This window comes from Miscanthus floridulus, chromosome 1 (assembly GCF_019320115.1).
Source record: "Miscanthus floridulus cultivar M001 chromosome 1, ASM1932011v1, whole genome shotgun sequence".
In the NCBI taxonomy this organism is placed as follows: Eukaryota; Viridiplantae; Streptophyta; class Magnoliopsida; order Poales; family Poaceae; genus Miscanthus; species Miscanthus floridulus.
In genome coordinates this window covers 172,925,275-172,947,794 of record NC_089580.1, presented here as the reverse complement: position 1 = coordinate 172,947,794, position 22,520 = coordinate 172,925,275, and the positions used below count along the sequence as shown (strand labels likewise).

Genomic DNA, 22,520 nt, shown 5'->3' with positions numbered 1-22,520 from the left:
AGTTAGACGACTCGAGGAACCTCCTCTGTGCGATTGTGGAGATCGAGCTATGATAAACCCTGAGAATACGTTGGAGTTTGTGTGTCCAAACAAGCATAAAGTAAGTGCAAAGTGTATGTGTTGAAATGTTGAGCTATATGTGTTCATGTAGTAATGTCTACTTATTTAGGTGTTTTCAATGACGAAGTGTCGTTTCAAGGAGTGGTTGTATGGTTCTAAGAACCAATGGCCGGAAGAACCGCGAAAGGTTAAGGAAAAGAAGAAAGAAAGGGTAATTTACAAAGCACCTCTTGTCATGTGCAAATGTGGTGTTAAATCCAACTATGGCCTAGTCCTTTTCGGAGCTTGGAATAGGCCATTATTGCGGCCATATGGTTGAGTATGATAAGGTTGGTTATTTTTATAGTAAACATGAAATCATATTTTGTTTCTTTTGCTAAGACATATATGATAGAATTTATTGTTTAAACAGAGCACTAGAAAATACAGGTGGGAATGTTATGATGGTCAAGCTAAGTTCTTGGATGAACTGAAGAAGAGTGAAGTAATTGCACGGAAGAGAGGATATGCACCTGACTACGTCAACCTATTCGTTAAACATCACAAAGAAAAGATGCGTGAGTTTGCTAGACGGCGCGGTATATGTAACCCGATCGATGTTGGGCTTAACAAATGGGGATTGGAGAGGCGGATGACGTTAGAGGAGGAGAGGGCAAGGAATGAGGCAAGGGAGGAGACAAGAGTACAGATGCAGGTCTTGAAAGAGCATTTTGTTGCATTATGTGGCAGTGAGTGCTTGAAAGCATTTTTTTCGTTGCATGATTTTAAATGAAATATAACCGCGTTGCTAACTGATTGTATTTTATACATGAAGGGATTGGTTGCAGTGAGGAACATGCCGCAGAGCTGGCTCGTGCAAGGTATGAGGAGAAAAAGTTAGATGAGCATAGATCCGGGCCGACGGAGTCGTAGCGGATGATGGGCGTGGGTTAGGCCGACGATCCGGGCCGGCAGTGGCACGGTCGGGCGCTGCAGGTGGTGGGGTCGGTGGTGGCGCGTCGATGACAGCGGTGGCGCGCGGCGGGCGTGGGATGGCCGGGGCTCCGCGCGGCGAGTTCGGCTCGACGGGCGCGGGAGGCACGATGGCCGCGGCCGAGGGCGGCGGTGGAGGGCGGCAAGGCGGGCCGTGGCCGAGGCCGGCGGTGGAGGCCAAGGCGAGGACGGCGGTGGAGGGCGAAGGAGGGCGCTGGCCGCGGCGCAGGCGGCCAGCCGCGGGCAACGCCGCGGCGCGGGGGGGGGGGCGCGGGGCGCGGGGCGGCCGTGGGGCTCGGGGCGCGGGCGAGGGCGCGGGGCGCGACGCGGGGTGGCCGTGGGGCTCGGGCCACGGCCGAGGGCGGCGCGGCCGTGGGGCTCGGGCCGCGGGCGAGGGCGCGGCGCGGCGCGGGCGAGGGCGGCCGGTGGAGGCAAGGGCGCGGGCGGCGGCGGCGGCTCTGCTAGGGCGAGAGAGGGAGAGAGGAAGAGAGATGCGGGTCCCATAGATATTAAAGGCTCGGCGTCAAGATCTACGGCGCCAGTCACTCTGGCGCCGAGCTCACTGTCATGTCATCCACCGTGTCCAGGAGCTCGGCGTCAGAGACGCTGGCGCCGAGACGACGCCGAGCTCACTGCCATGTCATCCACCATGCCCAGGAGCGCGGCGTAAGAGACGCTGGCGCCGAGACGTGTTAGCTCGACGTCCTGGATCCATTTTCTGAATTCTTTCCGCCGTGAGTCTATTTGTGAAAAACTTAAAAAAAACTAAAATGTAAAAAATTCGGCACAGGGGACCTAACCCGCTGCAGCGCCATTAATCCTCCCGGCCTCGGGAAGAAAGAACCTGCGGCGGGGCTTCTCTGCTTCTGGCCTTCGGAGCCAGGACTCTCAGGTCCAGGAGGAGCAGATTCCACATGTACGGACTGGGGACCGAGTGAGTTCGGCTTCCAGTTTGTTTTTTTTGTTTGATTATCCGTGGCGGGGACTGGCTGCGGAATGCCAGGCTGTGGAGGCATAAACTGTGACCTCCGTTGGCAAATTTCATGCATGGGACGAACTCTATAAATTTCTAACAGCTCGTGGCGCGGCACTTAGCACATGGATAGAAGGTGGTGCTAGTCCACTGGACTCTCCAACGCAGGAATTGACACGGTGATGTAACATGCACATCGCATGATCTTGTTAAAGGACACGTGTTAAGCTGGGCTAGTTCCCGGCTCCAAGTGCGCCGACAATCGTAGCGTGCCGTGGCCACGTCCGCGTCCGCGATCATGAGACCTACTGCTCCGGTAGAGGATAGTACTGTACACAGATCATACAGTGCAGCTTCCTCTTCTCAGGCCCCGTTTAGATGCGAGAATTTTTTGGCTTTTGGTTATTATAGCACTTTCGTTTGTATTTGGTAAAAATTATCCAATTATGGATTATTTAGGCTTAAAAGATTCGTCTCGCCAATTACGAACAAACTATGCAATTAGTTATTTTTTACCTATATTTAATGCTCCATACATATGCCGCAAGATTTAATGTGACGAGAAATCTTGAAAAATTTTAGATTTTGGGTGGGATCTAAACAGTGCCTCAATTAACCTCGGACAGGTTCCGATCACCAAGCATGCATGGGATGGGATGCAATAATTAACGGACTGGATGGGACTTGAGCGGATGGGCAGCCCTACCGCCGCCGTACCCGTACCTTGGTCGCCGGCTTCTTGTTCTCGGGTCCCAAGGCCTTGTTTAGATCATCTCTAAATTTCAAGTTTTTTCACTTTCTCTTCATCACATCAATTTTTAGCCGTTTATATGGAGTATTAAATGTAGGTAAAAAAATAACTAATTGCACAGTTTAGTTGGAAATCACGAGATGAATCTTTTGAGCTCAGTTGGTCCACGATTGGACAATATTTACCAAATAAGATGAAAGTATTACTATTTATCGGGTTAAAATTTTTTGCCCAAGCAAGAAAGATTCTGGCACCTCCGAGGCTCCGACCGCGCACCTGACCTAGGCACAGTTGGCACGTGAGATCCACCATCCACGCGCTCCACGGCAGCAGTCACCAGCCAGCCGCCTCGCCACATCACCCGGCCACCGACACACCCCCACGGCCGCACCGACCCTCCCCTTCCCTCCGCACCAGAAACACCGCGGCAGCAGCGGCACCGCAATAACAGAGCGGTTATTAAGGGCCCGTTTAGTTTCTAAAATTTTTTACGCAATATTCATCACATCGAATTTTGCGGCACATGCATAGAGTACTAATGTAGATGAAAAAAACTAATTACACAGTTGGGTGAGAAATCGCGAGACGAAACTTTCAAACCTAATTAGTCTATAATTAGACACTAATTGCCAAATACAAACAAAGTGCTACAGTAGCCCAAACCAAAAAAATTTTGCATCTAAACGTGCCCTAACTGCAGCGCCCGAAAGATCGCTGGCTCGCGCGCGCGCGAGAGAGAGACACTGCAGAGGCACCTCAGCTGATGCACGGCATGAATCGGCGCCGTGCCGTGCAGCCAGGGACGCGGACGTACTACGGCCGAGGTCGATCGATCGCATCTCGCGCCGCGAAGCGGATGGCTCAACCGACCGGCGCGACTGACGACTGACCGAGACGGGTCGACGTGTGTCGTACGTGCATGGCAAATGATTTGGGTGCCCGGGCGGCATGCACGAGCACGACTGCGCCGCGCCGGCCGGAGGGTGGTGGTGGCTGCCCTGTTGCCATCCGTGTCCTCGCCCCGTCGCTCTCGCCGCAGTTACGACAAGCCGGCCGGCCGGCCCCGTGCGCCCGCGTCGGCCAGAGGGCGGTGGTACATGCTTTGCTCGGATATCTCCTCGATCGCATGCGGCCGGGCGCGGCCGGGCAGGCAGGTCGTCGCCTCGTCGGTCATGCCACCTACTGACCATCCACTTGGGCGGCCTGCGCCTGCCCGCCGGGTACGGTTTGCCTTGCCGACCGAGGATTTTGCCCAAAAATTTGCGCTTGCGGAGTGGCCGGACGGCTGGTGACCGGCCGCCTGCCGTACGACCCTCTGCGGAGTGGTGGGAGCAGCTAGCCCAGTGGCCGGCCGTCGCTGTGCTGCCAGAGGCGCACCGTGTACCCGCGGCGTACGGTCGAGTGACGCAACCGACGACTCTATAGTCTATATACATCCGACATCCGAGAGCTGAAGCGCGCGAGTGCGGGAGGCACTAGCGTGCTCCATCCACCGGCGGTTACGTGCCTACTTGCTACTGCTAGTTCTAGTTTTTGTGCGGCAGCCGGCAGGGCATGCACGATGCATGTACCTACTACAGCATGATGTGACAAGCTAACCTGCAGGCTAGCTGCTGCACGCAGTGAGCGCTGTTCAAAGCCCTTGCATACGGACTCATTGTTAAACCATGGTTGATAGAACAACACCTTTCGGGAACGATGTTCATTTGTTCTTGTTATAGCTCTAGCAAGCTAAGATCTTGTGTTGTTTCGCCAAAAAGAAAAAAAATAATCTTTTGTTGTCCAATAAAAGAGTGTTCAATGATATCTCTGTTTTTAACATAAAAGTACAAGGAATCGAAAAGCAAAACTCTTTCGCCGGCGCCAAAGCATGTACTCCGAGCAGAGCAGTATAGAAACTCAATTTGGGCCACCGCACTTCACACTATTTTGTCCTCTCCATGCTGTACGAGTGTTAGTGCGTCTTTTCGTTCCAGCTTTTCTTATCTTTTTGTCTGACATAATTCTAGTGTGTCGGTCGGAGAGATTATAAATCATTAAAGGGCATATTTTGTTCGGCCACTCATTTGAACATGTATATTATCGCAAGTAGCTTTGTTTGGCAGATCAGATGATTGCCTTGTCGTTTACGAACCAATAGAATTCCCTTTCTTTAAGGAAAGAACACCAACTCATTCAGAAGAGAACCGTACCAAAAAGACTTGATGTACCAAAAAGATGTAAAATGGTCATAAACGATGTACCAAAAATGTGGTCGGCAGCAGCTTGCTCCTTAATAAGATGTACCAAAAAGTTACTACCCTCAACTGTGGTGGGTCCGAGAGTGATGCTTCCACGCAGTACAGTACTATTACGTGATTGATGAAAAATACAGTTTTATCAAGAACTTTGATCGACCAATCCACCAATATCATTTCTATGTGTGTATTGGTGGTCAACATTTTGAAAGACTGAGTAAACGCATTCTAACACGGCAAGTAACGAGAATGGACTAGCAACATGGAGCTTACTGTCTAAGAAAAATTCTGGTTTTTATTCTTTTTTACTCCATCTTGAAATACAGTAAGTATTTTTTAAATTAAATAAGAAGTCTGACAAAACACTAACATGTCCCTAACTAATTAATTAGTTTGGTTGTTAACTTGTTTAATTGTATAGTAAGACATTGTCTAAAAAGCATGCATGTCATTGATTTCGGCTATTACGTGAGTCATTTCGGGCATATCAATAGTGTTTAAAAGGCATGTATAGATACATACATGGATCGGGTTGAGCAATCTCAAATTTGAGATAAATTTCAAACCTTTAATATCTTGTATTTCAGGACACAGGGAGTATATGGAGTAAATGCCAGCAGTTTGTAGAATTCATTCCAGATTTTGTGCTGCCTCCAGCATGGTTCTTTGCTTCAGTCCGATCACCATCCGGAGTTATGATCCTTTGACAGTGCACCCATCGACTGAAACCCATAAAAATAAAAGCAGAACCGGTCGTACCCAAGAAGAGGACGAGCAAATGCAACAGTAACAACAGCAAGGATTCCGGTTGTTTTATGTCAGATCATCACCTCCTTGTCTGGGCATGGGCAAGGTCCAAGTAAAGCGACGTGAAGCATCAGTAACAGCGAAGTGCATGCAGCGTGTCTCACAAGCTCGCCGTAACGTAACTTCCTCCGCAGGCCGCAGCCCATATAGCGACCCCGGCCGGCCATGGTGTTTAACGTAGTGCCTACTGCTAATTGATCCCCTCCAACATAAGCAAGCCCGATGAAACGCCACCTCGACGCGGTGAAGTATCGACCAAGGGAAGCTGCGTGACCACTGACTAGCCGCCTGTTCGTTTGGCTGTGGCTTGTCGTAAACGATCGTAAATTTCTAGCTAGAACAGTATTTTCTCTCACACAAACCAACCAGCAGTACTTCTTTACGAACCGGCAACGATATGAACCAGCCAACCGAACAGGCTAGCACATCTCACGCTGTCACGCACACATCAGATCGTCGACGTCTCACTTTTGTTATCCTCTCCAATCGCAATACCATGCAACGCACGACAGACGATCGAGCGCGTAACACGCTCACGGCACACGCGCAGCAGGCAGTGACACCCAACACAAGCGCCACGTTTGGTCTGCTGCTCGTGCCGGGTTACCGGCGGGGAGAAAGGGCCGGGGGGCTCCAAAGTCCGTCGAGAAAACGATGGCGGGCGGGAGAAAAAACAGGGCGGCGCACCTGCACGTCCGCCACCTAATAATGTTTTAGGCAGGCAGCAGGCTAGGATCGGCCCGCCAATTATTGTGATCGGGTGAGACGTCGCGTGCGCCACGAGTGCTGCGTCGCAACGGATGCCTCACGGTCACGGGCCGGGGGCAGACGGGCAGCGGCACCACTGCAGCACTGAAGCTGATGCCACTTCGTCTGATCTGCCTCCCTGACTGACCTCACCCAACTTGGTAGGTCGTTAGACAAAGGCACAAAGCATTGCTTCTGATGCAATTCTTAAAACCTTTCTGCGATTTTCTTATGAAAACATTCACACGCGCACCGCTGGTCCATGAGATTTTGTATTGGCCACTTCGCTTTCATTCTGTTGTGATATCAAGAAATCAGATCATGTTTCGCTCACAGGTGGAGGAGAACTAGTACTGAAGTACCTCTGCCTCCTAAAGGTGTCTGAAGTCTGAAGTCCGAAGTCTGAACTATGAACTGACTGAGCTGGAAACTCCGTGTGACGACGGCATAATTAGTACTTGAATTGTACGTCAATAAACATGCTGAGAGCTAGCATGAATTCCGGCAACAATACGGAAAATCTCTTTCCTGCATTCCAATGTCGCATTAGTGCATAACAGATGCGATCACACTAAAATCTATGTTAGATTTGATTTGATCCAATAATGCAAGTTGTAATGAAATAACAACAGATACTACTATTTAACTATCATCAGAGTATGCAAAACTCGTCAGTGGAAGATAAAACACAGGAGCAAACGCAAAGACAACTAAAATATGCGAGTGAAAGGCACTGCTGTGCTGATTCATTGTATGACAGGTCAAATCAGAATATATCCGAAGCATAAAAAACAGAAATGCGCTTCCTGTTGTTGTTCTATCAGATCATGTAGGAGTAGCTATTATTGTCTTGCTGATTTCTTCAGCTGATTCATAAACAGGAAGTGATGGCACAAATGATTGACAAGTGCACAAAACAACCACTTGATTTTTCCTGCACAATAAATATTGGCTGGCATTCTAGCGTTCAGCTTCAACCAGGATCATAAATTTGATAGAGACATCAATTCAGGCGTTGTTGCACTCACAGTTTATAGTGCTGTAGATATCGAGTGAAAAGTAGATTTGGAAATTTGTCCAATGATGGGAAGGCTATGATGCAGTGAAGAAGCAGATAAAACCAAGCAGCCAGCGATAAAAGATCCTAGTATAGTGTTATTTAGTGGATATTACATAGAACAAGGACAAGTGGGAGCTGACAAGGCAGTACCATGCTCAATTCCTTCCCTAGTATTTAGATAAAGGACATCTTGATCTCATAATTTCGTTTGGGTAAAGATGCTGCGGGTGTTCAAAATTTAGTTCAATAATTGGAACGGTCCGTACTTATTCCTATCTTTCCTCAAAAACTTTCAATAATCAGCAGCAATATCATACAATTGCTTACTTGCCCTTCTTTGACCCCCACTGTTGTATCCTAGCAAGCTAACCTTCACGGCTCAAGCAGTTGCATCACAGGCCAGTCTCTGTTCTCTCTTTTTGTGAAAGAAACTAACCACAGCATGAATCTTGTCCAGAAAATAGAGAATGCACCAAACCACAAGACCGAAGATTTCTGTAGTTTTCCCTGAGATGCATTATTGCTATTAGAGAACTGCTTAGTTAGGCAACTCCACTAATCTGCGAACTGTAACACCCTCGGTGTTACACCCTAAATCAATTATTAAAACATACTATGAGCATCATGTTTGTGTGTTAATGCATGTGATAAAGTATGTAGATCAATTTCTGTAACTCAAAATGATTAATAAAAATGCTAAATGAAAGTTGATTCGATAGTTCATGCATATCAAGTAGCGTTTAAAACTAATTTTTATTAAGCAAAAATACAATAGAACATGTGTGTGATACTTAAATAAAGTTGGAAGTGTAAACTTTGTAGATAATAATGAAATACTTGCGGTTGAAAAATAATATTGCCTAGTAATATTTTCAATAGCTTAGAAATGCAATTTGAAATAGAGTTCAGCTCAAAAAAAATTGCTTAGTAATATTTTCAATTAGAAATGCATCATGTATCAATTTGATCGTGGTGAAGTCGGTTTCGGATTAGAGGCAATGGTTTAGTGGCAGTCGCTGCTTTAAAATCGGTGCACAACACGTTCTCGGGCTAGCCCTATGGGCTGGGCGCGGTCACCAGGCTGCGGGGGCGCGCTCTGCGTGTGCACGCGCGCTGCCGCGCTTAGCCGGCCTAGTCGCCCTGACCCGACCGGGAGGAGCCGTCGTTGCTGTGGCTTGCCCGGCTGAGCGGCGCTGCCCCTACCCCACGCGATGCCGCGCCGCCGACCCACCTCGCGCCTGCCCGCTGCATCACACTGCGTCGCCTGCCGTTGCACCGCGCTGCGTCGCTGGCTCGCTTTAATGCCGCGCACACAAGGTTGGACCGCCGTCGCCATGCCATTTATGGCGCTGCGGCGCGCGGGCCACGCCGGTTGTGAGCATGCGCGCCTGTCGGTTAGTGTTTGGCCGCGGGCCACATTGGTTGCGTCAACCGCGTCCCACCAAGGCTTGCCTCGTTGAGTCACCAGCCGCACCCCGTCTCTCTCTCTTTCCTTCTCTCTGCTGCCACCGCCAAGCCATGCCAACGCGCCTGCCTACAAGGGGTCGTCTCCCATCAATTTCATGCACCCACAGTTTCGTCCTCACAGCCTCTCATCAACCGCCCCCACCCCGCCTTGATTACGGCCCGGCAGAGCTCTATTTTTGGAGCTTTGCTCCCGCCACCGCGCCACTAAGGCCCAGCCTACCTCACCGTGGCCAGCTCCAACCTCGTCATCTTACGTCGAATTGACTGCACCACTAGCCCCGCCTAGAACCCCTCTTCATCGTGCGCACCCAAGTCGCAGCCCTATAGCCGCCTCCACTCTGCTAACACGGCCGTGTCACTGCGGTTCGCCGTGCGCACGCGGCCAGACTTACTCGGGGCGTCTCCGGCCAGCCACCGCCACGGGTAGGATCGTGGTGCGTCATTGGTGCTTACCCATCACTTCTATTATCTGTTGTACGCTGTGGCTCACCGGAACACGGTTGCCGCCGCTGCAGATCGCTCACCATCGGGGAGAGCCCGCTCTGCTTCACCTCCGTTCGTGCAACCATCGCCCATCGTCGCGCGTCGGCCTATAGGTGAGCATCGGTCTCATTGCTTGGTCTGCAAGGGTCCCGATTGGCTGGCGTAGCGGGGCCGTACCGGTCCACGCCGCGCCGGCAAGAGCAGGGTCACGGGGACCTCCCCGATGCGAAGACATCTTCTCTTGGAGTCTTTCGTGCATAAGTGATGACTGAGTAAATAGGACGAATAGTGGCTGCAAGAATAGTAGGAAGCTCAGGGGTGTTTTCGCTAAAACGCCGGCGCACGCGGGCTCCTTGCTGTGGGCCACATCCACAAGCGGGCCGCGTTGGGCCGGATTCGGTTATCTTTTTCGTAGAAAATAGAAATAGCTTTTCATTTTTATTTCTGAGCTCAACTTTTATAATTAATATAAAATGATATAGGTGTCTAAAAATTATGAAATAAAATTTGTTAGGTTCCTAAAATTATGATCTATCTGCTAGTATATTTTGTTCACATAGTTTTGTAATATTTCCAGGAGTTATCTAATTAATTTAAGATGTTTAATATTATAAGATATAAACTTGTAGGAATTTTTGTGATGAATTGGTGATAGTGTTGGCTCTGAAACTTTTACAGTAAATCCTTAACATTATTAGGTGCTCACTGTAATTTTTATAGCTCTATAATAATTAGTTTGCTAAGGTAGCTAAATGAGCCATAGTTCGAAAATATATATTTAATCAATAACTAGATGAGTGCACGTGCGTTGCAACGGGTGCAACATAAATTGAATGAGATGTTTGCTAGCTAAGTCAAAATCAACAATATATCAATTCAATTTTTCAAGTGTATTTTACCATGACAATGTCTAGAAACATATTCATTATCATAATGAATCTGAAATAAAAGCTAGGCTTGGAGCTTGTTGTCTGAAAGTTACGACAAACATTAGTTGCCTCGAAGGCTAAAAATTTATTGCTATGCATCGAATTAAATTTATCCATGCTCTACCTTGCACAAAACATGTATACCCGGACTTACAATATCCTAGCCCATATGAAACATGGCAACAATTCATTTTTTGGGAAAAAGTATATGTTGTCAACACGCAACGTGAAGGACGACAAACGAGATTTGGATCACGATCATGATCATTGCGTGGTGATATTCTAATAAATTCATTTCTCTTCCCATAATTCTCTTTCTGTTTTATTCTATTTTATTTACTTGCCTTCCAGTGTCTCCATGCGATGATTATTTACCTACCGGATATGGATCGCATGAGTGTTTTGGTCCTGCCAAGTAGATGTTGACAATCCGTATATTTTAGTTGTATAGAAATGCAAAGCATCTTGGAATTTTAAAACTGGAACATTTTTTCGGAGACAAAGCCTTACTTGACGACGTGGATACATAGACCGGTACTTTACTCATTAAATCTGGCTCGTTAGCTTGCAGAGCGTAATCATATATTTAAGAGTTGCGGTTACCGTTGATTAATTGCGTCTCTACATTGTATCCACGTATATCATAATAGGAACAACGATGGATTATGAAGTCGATTGAAGTAGTGAAAAGATGATGCCTTGATGATTATGTCACTATGATGGAATACGAACTTTTGGTTATATCTTACCCAGGCAAGCCCCGATGCATAACCCTTATTATTCTGCACTTTATCTTATGCTTGTGCATTACGTTTTAAGAAGTTGAATGAAAACCACTTGCATATATACATCCTTATCCTATGAGTCCTACTAGTATGTCAGGATCGTGTAGATTGCTATGTTATAGGATTCGGTAGAAGTCGAGTGATTATCTGTCACTCGCGAGAGATAGGAAAGATATTATTGTTACTATCACATAGAATATATATGAATGATAATTGAAGACCGGACGGAATGGTACTTTAGATCTAGACTTGGTTAGGCATTCGAGCGAGGCTCGGATTGCACTTGTTCTGATTATGTCGATTGAGGACCGTCCGTTGCTATGGATGGTAGTCAGGTCATAGACTTATTATCCAGAGCACATATTTGCTTATGGGAGCGGAAATGCTCGTTCCTCTCTTGTCGTGGGTTCCAACTCTTTCTAAACCGACTGAGTAGAGGTGGGGATGGTAGAGGTCTAAGCACCACACTGAGTCTGGGACTCAGGAGTGGGGCTTGGAGTCTAAGTTTGAACGGGGACCTAGATCCCTTAACAGGAGTGGTGGATTGGTCTTGCTTGTGCCTGGGATACAAGCGGGGCGTGTGTTTTGAGATACCTAGGATACATTGGTTTACGAATCGCCGTGTGATATGGTACGACTTGGCTATGATCTAGCACAGTAGTAAGAACTAAAATATGAAAGATAGTAAAATAGTTCTGATTGCTTACCACATACTTGAAAGTAGCATAGGAGCTTACATATAATGGATAGTTAATGAGCTAATGATGACTGCTAATAAAATTTAATATAAAAACGCACGTTTAGTAATGCTTCCGCAGATGCAATAATTCATAAGCCAAATAAGCCTTGCATATCCTTGGAGTCTTTTATTTTCTTTCTGTCGGGTAAGTCTTGCTGAGTACAATCGAGTACTCAGGGTTTTATTTTCCCTGTTGCAGGTGATTGGAGGATGCTTAGAGCTGACTCTTGTGTGTAGAAACCACCTGGTGGGCTCAGAGAGTATTACTTTCATGCTACGACCGTAGTGTTTATTTATAACCCTCAAAAAGGTTTTTATAAGAAAAGATATAAAATCTGCTAGCATCTCTTGTATAAAATATCCAATATGTTAATGCTCCACCATGTCATTAAAGTAATCATGCTTTCTCTGTAACTCTGATAACATTGTTACATTCCATTTTAATAATAAATTGAGGTAATATTCAGGTACTGTAATAAAGTGACGTAAGAAATGACTTAAGAATATTGTAAGCTTTATTCTCTCATTATGATCCTGATAAAAAAAGTGGATTTTCAAGTTCTTCCTTGGGGTGTGCTCGACTGAACTGCGTAGTTTAGTGTCCTCTCTTGGGAACTTAGTGTCTAATGGAAGACAAGTACACCTGGAAGGAATTAGATTAGGTGGTTTTGCCACACGGACACTCGTTTGATTTAAAACCAGCGAAACATAAGACAAACCTCCGTTATTTTGTTGTTTTAGAAAAAAATTGTTTAACTTTCCATGTTTAGAAAGTTACAAAACTATACTCACAACTTATGTGTGCGTGATATATTTTGAGGGACAAAACTTACCACCACAATATCTTATCATAAAATTCTCAATATAGTTTTTATGTAATTTTATAGATAACTTAAATGACAACTTTTCTACATGACTTTTGCAACCCAATTTTTATTGGACGCAGCTAAATAGCTTCTTCCTTCTCGACTCCAGCACCCTTGCCCTCGCCGCCACGATCTAGGGTTTCGCCAGACCGCGGTGCCACCTTCTTGCCCTCCCCCCGCCGCTGCCGCCATGGCCACTGCCGACTTGGCCATGGAGCCCCCGCCCCGACCTAGCCCGGCCACCTCCACCGCTGCCAGGACCCCTAAACCATCCACCGGACTCCCTACCGCCTGGCCGGCCTTTCTCCCCCAACCCCCTTCCTTCTAAGGCCATCGGAGTTTGGGAAGAAGGGAGGGGCTTGACAGAACCCTAACGCGGGAGGAGGAGGAGGAGAAGGCCTACCTCGCTGGATCCGCCATGGTCGGCGTGGGTGGGGGGAGGAGCTCAGTGCAGGTGGGGGTGCGGGCACGGGGAGGACGTCGTCGGGGAGGAGCTCGCCAGTCGCCGAAGAGAGAGAGAGAGAGAGAGAGAGAGAGAGAGAGAGAGAGAGAGAGAGAGAGTGCAGGTCCGCGGGAGGAGGATAAGGTTGCGGGCGGGCGTCCGTAACCAAGTCATTACCCCGGTTGAAGCTGAACGCTAAAATGCCAACCAACATTTATTGTGCTGAAAAATCAAGTGGTTCAATCATTTCTGGCATCACTTCCTGTTTATGAATCAGTTGAAGAAATCAGCAAGACAATAATAGCTACTCCTATATGATCTGATAGACCAACAGGAAGCGTTCTGTTTTGTATGCTTCCGATATGGTGGTATTTAAATCCAAGGAGTAAAGTTTAGGATGTCACATCGGGGTGTCACGTAGGAGTGTTCGGATAGTAATAATAAAATAAATTACAAAAGTCCTCAGTAATCCGCGAGACGAATTTATTAAGCCTAATTAATCCGTCATTAACATATGTTTACTGTAGCACCACATTGTCAAATCATGGACTAATTAGGCTTAAAAATTCGTCTCGCAAATGAGTCACAATCTGTGCAATTAGTTATTTTTTAGTCTATATTTAATACTCTATGAATATGTCAAACATCCGATGTGATAGGGAGTAAACTTTAGGGAAGAACTAAACAAGGCCTATGACCTGTCGTGCTACTTTGAACACATATAAATAGGCCATTGAGGGCTGCTAGCTGTTGAAAACATTCTTGCAAACACAGAGGACATCTAATTTTTATATTTTTTAGATGGAGGGAATAGCACTGATAAATCAACAGCAACGGCAATTCAAAGTACAAAACCAACTCCTTTTGCTTATAGTAACACAACCAACACTACTAATCCTTTTCTCTGTGCTATAATCCTTGTAGTTGTACAGACCGTATGTCACTTCCCAGAAAACAGAACAGTAACAAAGGGCTAATTTAGCATTCGTGCATGAGAGTGTATGAGTGTAAGCATATCAAGAGACATAGCCTAGATTAGTGGAGCGGGCTGCATTGTTGGCCTTTCTTCAGGAGAAGCTTGCAGGCAAGCAAATCCTACTTTGGCAAGCAATGCCACATCTGCCTCATCTGCTGTTGATGGAGCTGGTGGGCGTTGGTCCAGGATTTCTCCGAGTGTGTTGTACTCTCCCTGTTGCAGTAGGTCTCCTGGATGCCTTCCCATGATGACCTCCAGCACAATAACACCAAAGCTATAGACATCGACTTTCTCAGTAACCACACGCGTGTAGGAAAGCTCTGCACAAGGGGATAACATTAAATTTAGGAGTAAGCAAGATGAATATACATGAGCAAGCTACTTACAAGAGATAATATACCTGGGGCTATGTAGCCGTATGTTCCTGCTAGTGCACTCAGTTTGATGAATCGGGCTTTAGAATCCTGGCCGTGCCAAAATCTGAAACATAAGCCGTGAAAGCTGTGTCTAGCAAGATGTTATTGCTTGTTAGATCTCGATGGATTACTGGGGTACTGCAGCTATAGTGCAAGTAGTATATAGCTTGAACCACATCCCTTATGATCCTAGCTCTTCTCTTCCAGTCCAACTCTCTTGCTAATTGTTCATTCCCCAACATTGCACGAAGGCTTCCTCCATCAATGTAATCATAGACCAAAAGCTTGTGCTGTGGATGAGAACAAAATCCAAACAGCTTGACAATATTGCGGTGTCGAATCTGTGTTAACACTTCAATTTCATTATGGAATCCTTTTTCTTCAAATGCCCCTTCTTCAATTGGGTGAAGTTTCTTGACAGCAAGTCGTCGCTCATCTTGGAGCTCTGCTTTATATACACTGCCATATCCACCTACCCCAATGATGTACTTATCATCAAAATTTTCTGTAGCTCTTTCTATATCTTCAAATGCTAATTTCCCGTCAAAGTTCCATATAGAAAATACATCTCTTTTGTCAACATTAGCAGTTTCATGATGTCCCCTTTTGTGATAGACCATAAAAGCTACCACAGCCATGGCAAGAAGTGTGATGCACAAAGGAGTAGCAATCGCTAATATCAAGGTATGAGGCTTCCCTGCATGATGATGTGGTATTACAATTGAATGACAAGGCTTTAGCCCAGAGAGGTTACCACAAAGGTCTTTGTTGTGGAGAAAACATTTGGCTGATGTGTTGCTTACTAGAAACTTCATGGGAATATGCCCCTCTAAATTGTTGTATGATGAAGGGCAGGCCTGGTGCAGTGGTGAGAGTTGTCTCACTAAGTCACCAGGTCACGGGTTCGAAGCAGCCTCTCCGCAGATTTTGCGGAGGGAGACTTGCCTCAGTTTTTTCCTTCCCAAGACCCCACTCATGTGGGAGCCTCCGGCACTGGGTCTGCCCTTTTAAATTGTTGTACGATACATCAAGAGTTGTCAAGCTGAGCATACTCTCAAAAGAAGATGGAATGCCTCCACTGAATTGATTGTGGGATATATTGAGGACTTCCAGCATTGCTAAGTTCCCAAGATTTTGTGTCAGAGCTCCACTGAGGTCATTGCTGCTACAGTCCAGCATAGTTTATAAACTGGTCAATTTTCCTATTTGATGAGGAAAATTTCCAGTCAAGCTATTGCTGTTGATCTTCAGGGATACTAGCTTGATGCAATTTCCTAGAGATTCTGGTATCGATCCACTTATCCTATTCCCAGATATATCAAAGTATTGTAGGTTTCCTAGTTTCCTGATTTCAGATGGTATCCTTCCTGATAACTCATTACCTTGCAAGCTGAGTTCGTAAAGGTTGGTTAAATTGCAAATTTCTGATGGTATGCTGCCACTTAGATGATTGGAATGGAGTGAAAGTCGTGCCAAACTGGTTAACTTTGATAGCTCGTGGGGTATGCCTCCAGTGATCATGTTACTTGCTGCATCAAACCATACCATATTAGTACTTGCTGCCCAATCTGGGGAAAGCTGCCCATATAGCCTGTCGAAGGACAGGTCTACCCAGGTAAGGTTAGGATAAACCCCGAACGACTGAGATATGTCTCCGGTGAGCTGGTTATCTCCCATCTCAATGTGCTGCAAACTCTTACACCTCCTCAAGCTTGCAGGGATGGAACCATTGAACATATTCATAGCAACATTGAAATATTCAAGCTGCCTTCCTCTACAGATATCGGAGGGCAAAGGACCCACGAGGGAGTTATTGATTAAAGAGAGGTAAATCATGTCAGTGACATTTCCAAATTCAGGGGGCAGGGGACCTGACAGTTGATTATCAAACATTCTCAGGTATCTAAGGCTTACCAGGTTGCCGATCTCCTTGGGTAAGGTCCATGAAGACCAGCCCAGTAAGGTTCCCTATGCTGGGAGGAATGGAGCCACTCAGAAGGTTGTCTCCCAACTCCAAACGAGTTACATTGGAGAGCATCCGTATCTCCCGCGGAATAACACCTGTGAACTGATTCTTGTAGAGGAGAACCCTTTTTAACTTGGTGAGATTAACTAGAAAACCAGGGATGGGGCCACTAAGGTGGTTCACACCGACCTGAATATCCTGCAGGTTTATTAGATTACTTAGCGTCGATGGTACGCTCCCTGACAACTGATTGCTATACAGTGAAGGACCGAAAACGGCGATAAGAGAGGGTGAATGGGAACCGGAAATTTCTCGTGAAATATTCGGCCGTTGTCCCAAAAATCACCGCCAAACACTCATAGTAACAAATGCAATGTCCACGACCCAAATGAGTGCGTGGCACCGAATAAGGACTAGAAAATAGAATACTCAACTTTTATTAAGAAGAAGCGAGTTCCCGAATTAAAATTACCAAGCCAACCGGCGACCAGAGTTCCTCTTTAGATCGGTAGAAAGCCAACGCAAAAAGCGGAACTGAAATCGGAGCTCAAACGAATAAACTGCGGACGAAACAGCAGGCTCGGAAATTAGAGACTAAAAATTCGGCTTCCAAAAATCGGCCTGAGTACCAATCAGGATCACCGTTCTCGAACGCAGGGGCACTGGTGCCTTCACCGGTGACCACCGGAGCTTATCCTGCAGAAAACGAGAGCAAGCCAGGGCTCTGGTGGAACTCAAGACCGAAAAGCACCCCGATGCTGCACCGAATCAAATCAAAGCTTCTAATGAAGAGCTAATGATTGCATGTTGTCGTTCACAGATGCAAGAAGCAAGTTTCTGACCAAACAAAATCAGAGCTCAAAGGCAAGCACGAATTACACACGCACAGCTACAGACAGGAAACCGGAGAGAGAGGTGCCGCACTAGCAGAGAGAGAGATCGGACTGGAGTCCGATTCAGCAGGGACAAAGCAGGGGCAGCAGCGTGCGGTCTGGAGCGCACAGCAGGGAGCGCTCGGCGTTGCACCGGTGGCAAGGAGAGATGCGGCTGCAAGGGTGACGAGCACCAGCCGGACCTGGCTGCTGGTATACGAACAGGAGGCCTGGGAGCGCTCAGCGCTGGAGCAGACAGGGTGCCAGAGTTCAAGGGCAAGCGCCGCTTGGCTGCCGTGGGGATCCAAGAGAGAGCATGGGACCTGCTATCTGACAGCGGCGCACAGAACGACCGATACAGGGCGAGCGACTCGAACAGAAAGGAAAGAGGCGCACAGAGCAGCAATGGGAAAAAGGAAAATCCGCACGAAATCAAACCGGATTGCTCCCAAACTTCGCACAGAGGATCACAAAGGAGTTAGTGAGCTATCCCAGAAGAATCATGCTCAATTTCTACCCAATCTCTGGAAAAATTCAGATCGAGCAATAACACGAAAAAGTCCCCAAAACGAAAATCGTCGATTCCTCCGTCCTCGAGTCGATTCAATCAAATTAACTCTTAGTATAGATTCAACTCATATCATAGCACGAATCAACGCAAAAAGAACGAGTCAAATCGGTCTAGAATCAACCAAACGAAAAATCCTCCAAAATAGCTCAAAAAATCACAGAAAAACCAGAATTAGAGACGAGAACAAGTGGTGCACGAAATTAATTCTGGATTAGCTCAAGAGGTCCGATTACAGGCCGCTCCTAGCAAATCAAAACTACAATGGCAAAAAGCTAAGCCATTCCTCTTCCTCCAATCATAGCCTCCTCTAAACATCGCATATGAGAGTGACCCTTCCAAGAATATCCGCCCAACTAGCCCCTTCACATATATATATAGGCGTCCGTCAAAAGACAAAAACACCCTCACATAAAGTACTCATCTCAAATACCCGCTAGGGGTAAATCTGTCTAAGTTTTTCTTCATCGATCCAACGGACCCGATGCCTTCTCGATATCGCTTTGCCTCGACGCAAGCTTCGAGATGCCACCACGTGTCCGTAGATCCACCACTCCTCGATTTTGAGGCTCAAACCGGTCAAACCCGCCACCGATGGTTTTGAGGTCCAAACCACTAAATCGTCCACGTTTGATTTTGAGGCTCAAACCAACAAACCGTCCTCCGATAGTTTTGAGGTCGAAATCACCAAACTCCTCCGATGGTTTTGAGGCCGAAACCACAAAACCCTGGTGCACACCCGTCAGGCGTGACTAACTGATGTCGACGCGTGTTCGACCTCCGCCAAGCTTGACGTCTTCGCCTTACTTCTTGACTTGACCGTCGCCATCTACATCACCCATGTAGATACGTGTCCGGCCTCCGCCAAGTGCCACGATGCCATCGTCTTCCTCCTTGACTTGGTCAACGCCATCTTCTTCATCCATGTACTCTTGCACATATCAATGTCTCCAAGTGTCAGCCTTCGCGGCTGGTCATCCAGCCTTCTGGTTCCTCGGTCTAAGCCTCACGTCCGTCCTTCACCGCTCTCGGTCAATCGGCACGACACGTCCCTACTTGACCTTCACCTCACCGTCGACCACCGCCTCCGAGCTCCACACATGCGCGGCTGCGCATCACAAGTCAAGGGACATGTTGCACAACACACTTAACACAACACCTCTGGTTAGCCATTAGCATAATAAAGCACATAGAAAATATGACTCAACTAAAAAAGCCCCAAACCTTTCACACATGTGTCAATCATTCATCACATACACATGGGCACATCTCCACCACATGTTCACAATCTCCCCCTTGATGAATGCATTGACCAGCACTAAAGCCCAACAAAGAAGATTTGAAGGCAAAACGGAAAACTCTCATTCAAGTGCCCAAAATCCAAGTAAAAGCAAACACAAGGCCACTTGATATGAGGAAGGATCATGAATGCTCCAAGGAAAAACTCTTGGTCTCCAAAGAATGGGCAAAGGCTCAACACAACCGAAGAGTTAAATAGGAGAGACATGAGACAAGAGCTTCATGCAATCCCAAAAGCAAAAGCACTCAAAGCCATTTTAGCAATTATCAAACAATCATCACAAATAAACCAAGGTTCTTATCAACTTGGTACGATCATCACAAATAAACAAGGTTCTTATCAACTTGGTTCCACATTCTCCCCCTTGATGATTGAATTAACAACACCAAAGCACAAGAAATGGTTTGAAACACAAAATTCATGTAGAAGCCCAGAAGTGATACCAATTAGCCAAAATCTCATACAAGTGATCAAAAGACGCATAAAGGCAAAGATCAAAGTCACTTGGCATGAGAAGACACACAAGGGTTCAAGACCCATTTAGCAAGGAAAAGTTCTCGAAGCCAATTGAAATAAAAGCTCTTGAAACCAATTTAGAGAAAATCCAATCTTGGAAGGATCTCAGTCCCTAAAGACATGGGCAATAGCTCAAAGCAACCAAGAAGAAACAGAAGTGCTAGTCCTCAAGAAGAGGTAAAGAGGCTCAACACCACTAGCACAAAACTCTGGTTCCTCAAGAAGAGGTAAAGCTCAACACAACCGGATGTGAAAGATACATGCTCCCCCTTGAAAGATGCATGCTCCCCCTTGAAGTGTGGACTTGTATGGCATGATTGCAATACTCCCCCTTGATGGCACATGCACACATCAAGCTAAAACAAGCGCACAGCAAGGACTGAAAACTATAACTCCCCCTCAAAAGATGCTATGAATGCAAAGGACGTAGAAATGCAAAAGCTTCAGGAGTATAGCAATCACAGTGAAAAGATCCTCTAACTGGTGCTGTCATGTGTGTATAGCAACAAATACAAGTGCTAGCAAATACTCAAACTGATCAAGTGAAATGAAATATGAAAGTTAAGCAATTTTGATCAATTTTAAGCAATTCAAGAAGGGGTTTACCACCGAAAGTAGCACATAGTAGGTATAAACAGAAAATCAACCTAGTGCTAACAAATGTATACAAGGTGAACTACCCCAAGCAGCGGTCACACATCATGTCAAAGACGAACCTAAGACTTGTGTTTTCATCAAATTTTAATTTTATTAGAGTTTGTAGCTTAACACAAGAATTAGGCAAAACATGTGTGTGCAAGAGGTTATCGGTACTGTCAGGCCTAACTTAGCAACCATGCCAAGCCTATGTCAAAGACAATCAGAAGCTTAAGACAATGGTTTTGGCATCCACTACAAGGCTCAAGTTCATCCAAATGTGCAATTGGAAGCCGTCTCGATACCTTGACATGGGACAATACAGACCCATCTCGATGTTTTCTCATCCCTTAGCTTGGTTTTCAAATTTTAGCACAAGAATCTTGAAGTTGTCCAAGCAAGTGAATGACTCAAAACAAGAGACATAGCAACCTAGCATATAAATAATAACATCAGGGATCTCAACAAGTCCTACACATGCTAGTTGCCAATCTCAGTGGTGAACATATTTCAAGTTTCAATAGGTATTATTCATGTTCACAAGTTATAAAACAAGCTTAGCTCATAACATGCATCAAGTGATCAAAAGGAGCCTAAGCCATCAGCACCATCATGTACATACAGAACATGTCGAATAGAGCATAATCTCAATCTAACAAATATAATCATGAAGCTAAAAATATGATCTATCATACATGATGCTATGCAAATGCAATGCTAAAAGAGAAGGGATTCGGCTCAAGATCAAGAAGCACTTATGAGGGTTCAAATAAAATCTTGGAATCAACCAAAAGGACCCAATTGAGTATCATAGTATCATAGGAAGGATACCAATTGAAGGACCAAAACATGATACCACTTGAAGGAACAAAACAAGTGATATTAGGATATCTCCTTGATGAAATGGGAAGACAAGAATTGAACACACAAGGAGAAGATTGAAACCAAGCAACAAGAAGGGATAAAATCAAACCAACTCCCCCTCGAAAGAAGCCAAGCTCCCCCTCAACCAAAGACACCTAGCAAAAGAAAACTAGGAAACAAAAAGGCACAAAACCAAAAGAGAAACTCCAACACCAAATCAGGAAAGAAAACTCAAGGGAGCAAAATGCAACCTAAAGACACGACAAGCCCAAACGCAACCCAAATCTCAACACATGCTACAATGCACAATGAAGATACCAAATAGGAAGTAAAAACATGTAACATGATACTAACTAAAATGGCTAAAAGCTTGGTCTAGCAAACATGTCAATATGGTACAAGTAACTATACAAGAACTAACAATTGAAAATGATACCTAATGAACACCACACCAACTACACAATTTAAGCACATGGTAAAACATGGCAAAATATTCATGAGGATCACACACTAACATGAAAAGTGGTTAATCCACCAAGATATACACAAAGCTAGCAAGGCATAAGATACACAAGATAAAACATGCTAGACTAGATATAAAGGCATGATATAGGTATGATACTGTAACACCCTGGTGCAACGATCTTGTTTAGCACCATGATTTAGGCCTAAGAAAATTTTTTGAAACAAGTTTCTCGGATTTTTGATTTAAAACGTACTTGATGTGATAAGTGAATTCTGTGTGACTTAGTTTTGTGGACTCAAATAAACGCCCAAGTTAAATTATATAGTGCGTAAAGATATTTAGGAATGTCGGACAACAATTCTAGCAAATAGATAGCGAACGGTTTGTTCTATTAGATTAAGCATGAAAAGCAATTTTTATAAACAAAATAAAATATAACTTGTATTTAGTACTTGAATAAATCTGGAGCGTAAGTTTAATAGATGAAAATACAACTCTTGTTTTGGCGAGTAAAAGTTGCCCAATAGTATATTTGATAGCTCAGAAATCGGATCCAAGATTTAAACTAGAACTTTTCGTTGAGTCGGCAAGAAATTAGATTTATGTTCGAAAGGTCGTAGTC

The 22,520-nt window shown here is 45.7% G+C and overlaps 1 protein-coding gene and 1 long non-coding RNA gene across 2 annotated transcripts; one reads left to right on the top strand and one right to left on the bottom strand.

Annotated features, from left to right (window-relative positions):
* Positions 1-1,061: 1,061 nt before the first annotated feature.
* Positions 1,062-1,538, top strand: LOC136467220 (uncharacterized). Its single transcript, XM_066465825.1, has one exon. The coding sequence runs from the start codon at positions 1,062-1,064 to the stop codon at positions 1,536-1,538; it is 477 nt and encodes a 158-aa protein (XP_066321922.1).
* Positions 1,539-14,085: 12,547 nt separating this feature from the next.
* LOC136502523 (uncharacterized) lies at positions 14,086-18,505 on the bottom strand. Its single transcript, XR_010770615.1, has 3 exons — positions 16,625-18,505; positions 14,695-16,484; positions 14,086-14,614 (listed from the first exon to the last, which is right to left on the bottom strand). It is a non-coding gene; the product is annotated as an uncharacterized lncRNA (long non-coding RNA).
* Positions 18,506-22,520: the final 4,015 nt, after the last annotated feature.

What these genes read in the sequence shown, in the direction of transcription:
- LOC136467220 (XM_066465825.1), top strand. Translation starts at nt 1,062, where the DNA reads ATGACAGCGGTGGCGCGCGGCGGGCGTGGGATGGCCGGGGCTCCGCGC.